This window comes from Lolium perenne, chromosome 2 (genome assembly GCF_019359855.2).
Source record: "Lolium perenne isolate Kyuss_39 chromosome 2, Kyuss_2.0, whole genome shotgun sequence".
NCBI classification, from domain to species: Eukaryota; Viridiplantae; Streptophyta; class Magnoliopsida; order Poales; family Poaceae; genus Lolium; species Lolium perenne.
The window spans coordinates 45,657,800-45,662,026 of record NC_067245.2 but is presented as its reverse complement, the minus strand read 5'-3'; the positions used below and the strand labels follow the sequence as shown (position 1 = coordinate 45,662,026).

Sequence of the window (4,227 nt, the reverse complement as noted above, 5' to 3'; positions counted from 1 at the left end):
ACGATTGGTTCTCATCAACTCTCGGTACTAAGTAACATGATATTGTATATGATATCATTCTTCCATCTTCCGAACGTAGTCTTAAAACGTTCGAATTACTTTCGACCAAAGATTCTTTTGGCAAGGTCATAGTGAGAAAAAAGAAGAAAAAAACGATGGCTAAGTGGAGTGCGGTTTGCTGCCCTAAAGATCAACTAGGACTTAGTGTTCATGATCTTGAGGTGAAGAATAGAGCTCTCCTAGTTAAATGGAATTTCAAGCTTCTTACCGAAAATGAGATGTGGTAAACTCTCCTAAAGAGAAAATACGTTTGCTCACGGGAGTTGTCTCAGGTTTTGTGGAAACCGGATGACTCGCACTTATGGGCTAGGTCTTATGGCAACGAAGAAATTCTTCTTCCCATATGGTTCATTCTCACTTACTAATGGCTCGGAGATAAGGTTGTGGCTCCATGAACATTATTCTCATTTGTATAATATTATTCATCATAAAGGTGATATGATTATTAGGGTGTTGGAAACTTCCCAACGAAATATGGCGTTCGGACGAGATGTTATTGGACTCAAGCTAGTTGCTTCTGCGTCTAGATTCTATCCGATGTGTCTTGATGGAACCTGCATCGGAGTAAATAATTGGAATTTCCTAAATAATTCTCCGTAGACTCTGTGTACAAAGCTTTTAACTTGCTGCTGAAATCTGAATTGTTGCAAGAATTGGACTTCCGCAGGCAACGGCTAGGTACCCGTGGATGTGGATGTGGATGTGATGCCACTTGGCTAGCTCTGGATCAAGCCTGAAATAATGAAGCGGATGCCAGCGGGGAAACGGCACTTGAATAAACAGTGGTGGTGAGGCATGCACCACGGGTTCGTCGACACGACGACGCTGACGATGGAACACACAGGTGACCGTTTGTGCTATCCACGAATTAGCAGTCAAAATGTACTCGTAGCTAGCCGGGATAATAGTTAGGAGCGCGGTTTTGTCTTCTGCTGCAGCCTCGTAACCTTCAATGTTGTTAAGCAAGAAAAACCATCGATCGGCAGGCAACGGAAACTCTGATGGAGAAGAAGCGCGTTTGTTTGTCCAGGCAGAAAAGCCGGCGCGCAAACCGCAGAAAGATTAAGAATCGGACCGAAGGACTGGGTGGCCGTTGGAGCCTCAACAGCGAAGCACACGCGGGCGGGGCTGGCCGGCAGGGGGAACCTTGGGATCCGATCCCATCCCATCCAACGTAACGTGACCCGGAACGCCGTCGGCGCCTCGCCATCGTCGTCGTCTTTATAAAGTGGCCTTGCTCGCACTCCTCCTACTCAGGGCATTAGCATCACACCATCACCGCTAGCGACACATCCCTTCCCTCCTTGCTGTTTCATCTCCTTGGAGAGAGAAGAAGATGTCGGACGAGGGCACGGCGAACTGCATCGACATCATCCTCGCCATCATCCTGCCGCCGCTCGGGGTCTTCTTCAAGTTCGCCTGCGGGGTAATTAGGCGGCTTGGACCTTGTCCTAGCTTGTCTCCAGTCTCTCCTAGCTCTACACGATGTGGTTACTGATTCTTTGTGCTGCGTTTGCAGATCGAGTTCTGGATCTGCTTGCTGCTCACCTTCTTCGGCTACCTCCCCGGCATCATCTACGCCGTCTGGGTCATCACCAGGTAGAGGGCTCCCCCTCCCTGCCCTCCATCCACACGGTATGCATGCACTTTCAGGAACTTGGAACTTTCCCCATGATTTTGGTTACTGGACCAGCTGTGCCTGGGGACATGCATGAACATCTCTGCTCGGGTTAGGCCTTTGTGTTTGTGGTATTAACAGAAGAGAAGAAAAATCCCACCTTTAACCAAGAAAAAAAAAAGCAAGAAAATGGTTTGCAAATCCAACAAAATAGCTCTTCTTTTTCTGTTTTTGCTCCATCTGTCTTCCTGAAAAAAAAAGTGGTTTTTTCTTGTTACAACTGCTTGAGGTTGCGGACGAACTAACTAACCATGCTTGTTCTTGGCAGGTGATGGCGATCCTGTTCTGTGCTCTGGTGGTATAATCTGTTCGTTTCAGACGGTTCATGGTGCTGCGTCTGCATGTGTGTGTGTGTTCGTGCTGTAAATCTGTTCTGTGTTTGTGTGCTTAGCTTGCTCCTGTTCTCGCACCTTCTCCACTCCAGTGGCGCCATCATCATCCAGTTCATCCTTGTGTCTCCGTCCCTGTAATTTCGATTAATTAATGGATTAATCAATTGATTGGTGGAGGAATCCCGTTGTTTCCTGCCTCAGCATTGATTCTTGCGCAAATACATTTGTTGTTGTTTTGTTGAGAATTTCCTGCGGCCAAGGTTGCGAATTTCAAACGGATAGATGTGACAAACGGGTTGTGGATCCGAAAAACGGTATGGAAAACAGTGGACGTTTGTCACGCTCGCAGTGGGAGTGGGAGCGGAGTCACTCTCTCATTGTTTTGTTTTCGTGCGAAACTGCGAATGCTGATCTCAAGGACAAGTGAAGAGTGACAGGTCCTGACAAAATAACAAGCTCAACGTGGCACCTAGTAGTGCCACACTCTACAGTGTGCCCTGGAGGTACACATTTCAAAGGGCACGGAAGAAAATGTGACCTGTGGCCCCTGCGCCGATCAATTGTCACACACTTGCACGCCCAAATTTAATCCTAACAAAGCCTGACGTAAAAAAAACCCAAGCCTAGGCCCGGCCTGGCCCGACTATCGGGCCTGAAATTTTGACCCAAACCCAGTCCATCACATGAAATACCCATCGAGCCTCTGGCCGGGCCTCTTCCTTATTTAACGCATTTCTCGAGCTTAGGCTATACTCAGCCCGACCATCGGGCCTAAATCTGTGGCCCATGCCCGGCCCACAGGCATGCTTGGGCCCAATTCCAGGAATTCGGGCTGGGCTGGGCTTCTCATGGCCAGGTATGGTGGGAAATAACTTAGACTAGTAACATATGTTATGTTAATAGAGGTAGTAACTTAGATGTGGTTTCATGCATTGTGTAATTTATTACGTTGTAGACTTATTTTGCATTACAATGTGTGATGTTAGAACATCTTCAGCCGCATCCCCACTCCCCAAAGGGATTTGGGGCGCGCCAGACAAAAAAAGTTCCCAGCCGCGTGCCCCCAAGACTCTTTTTGTCCAGCGCGGCCCGAGCCCATCCCCGCTACACAGGGGACGCTTCGAGCACGCCAGACACAATGAAAAGCGAGGCGAAGAGATGCGGGCCCGACTCATCAACGGCTCGGAAGCCTAAAACCTTATCGCATACTTTTGGTCAAGCGACGTTAATAGCGTTCCAGATTTCCCAGGCAACACAGGGACGCGTCTCGTCGTGCATGGCCGCGTGACCGGCCACGCCGACATTTATTGTGTCCAATGACCCGCTGCCGCTGCTGTACATTAAGAGCGTCCATGCGGTTCTTGTTCATCCCAATCTCTCGCCGCTCCCAAATCTTCTCCTCGCCGCTCCAACCTCTACCCAGTGTCGTCGTCCTCCCGCAAGATCGTTGCGGCGAACGGCTTCGGCCGCGACAGCCTCACCGTGGCAGAGACGTGGGCGCTGTACCACGCGGGATATCCCGTCCCGCCGGACATGCACCTGCCAAGCAGCGGCAGGTGGAGGATGACCATCAACGACATAGGTGTCCCGCCGCCGCTGTCGCGAGGCACGGATCGCTGGAGGGACTCCATCAGGGCCCGACGGTCTGCCCTCACCGCCGACGAGCAGGCCGGTCCGACCTGGGCGGCCACCGGCAACAACGCCTGGTGGGTCGCCTACTTCCAAGCGCAGTACGTCATGGAGATGAATAGCACCACCGTCCTCGTCGGCCGACGGAGTAGCTGGAACAAGGACGGACGCGTCCTCTTCTGGGGCGTTCCGGGGCGCACCCTGGAGAACATCGTCGACGACATCCACAACGGCCCTCCAAGGTTGGAGATACCATCGTCGCTGCCACCATCTCCGCCTGCAGCGTGCTGGCAACCGAGGAGGACGTACTCGTCTTCCTCCAACTCTTCCTCATCAGGACCGACGCGATCGGCGCCGTCCTCGTCGCATCGCGCCGCGCCCTACATCGTCCCCAAGCGCGAGTTGAAGGAGGAGGGGCCGGAGTTCGCGATGCCACCATTCATTCCGAGGCATGGCGGCAATGGCAGCAGGAAGCAGCAAAGGCGCGGCAGCGGCACCCTCCTCATCCCGAAGCCGGAGGTGAAGGAG

At 51.8% G+C, this 4,227-nt stretch overlaps 1 protein-coding gene across 1 annotated transcript; it reads left to right on the top strand.

Annotated features, from left to right (window-relative positions):
• Nucleotides 1–1,195: 1,195 nt before the first annotated feature.
• Nucleotides 1,196–2,289, top strand: LOC127331983 (hydrophobic protein LTI6A). The gene is made up of 3 exons (XM_051358224.2): nt 1,196–1,486; nt 1,580–1,695; nt 2,007–2,289. Exons 1-2 carry the CDS (start codon nt 1,397–1,399, stop codon nt 1,661–1,663), a joined length of 174 nt encoding a protein of 57 aa, XP_051214184.1. The 5' UTR covers nt 1,196–1,396; the 3' UTR covers nt 1,664–1,695; nt 2,007–2,289.
• Nucleotides 2,290–4,227: the final 1,938 nt, after the last annotated feature.

Bases quoted from the DNA above. Each gene is read 5' to 3' on its own strand.
- LOC127331983 (XM_051358224.2), top strand. From the start codon at position 1,397: ATGTCGGACGAGGGCACGGCGAACTGCATCGACATCATCCTCGCCATC. The intron at 1,487-1,579 runs GTAATTAGGCGG...CTGCGTTTGCAG, and splicing joins TCTTCAAGTTCGCCTGCGGG to ATCGAGTTCTGGATCTGCTT.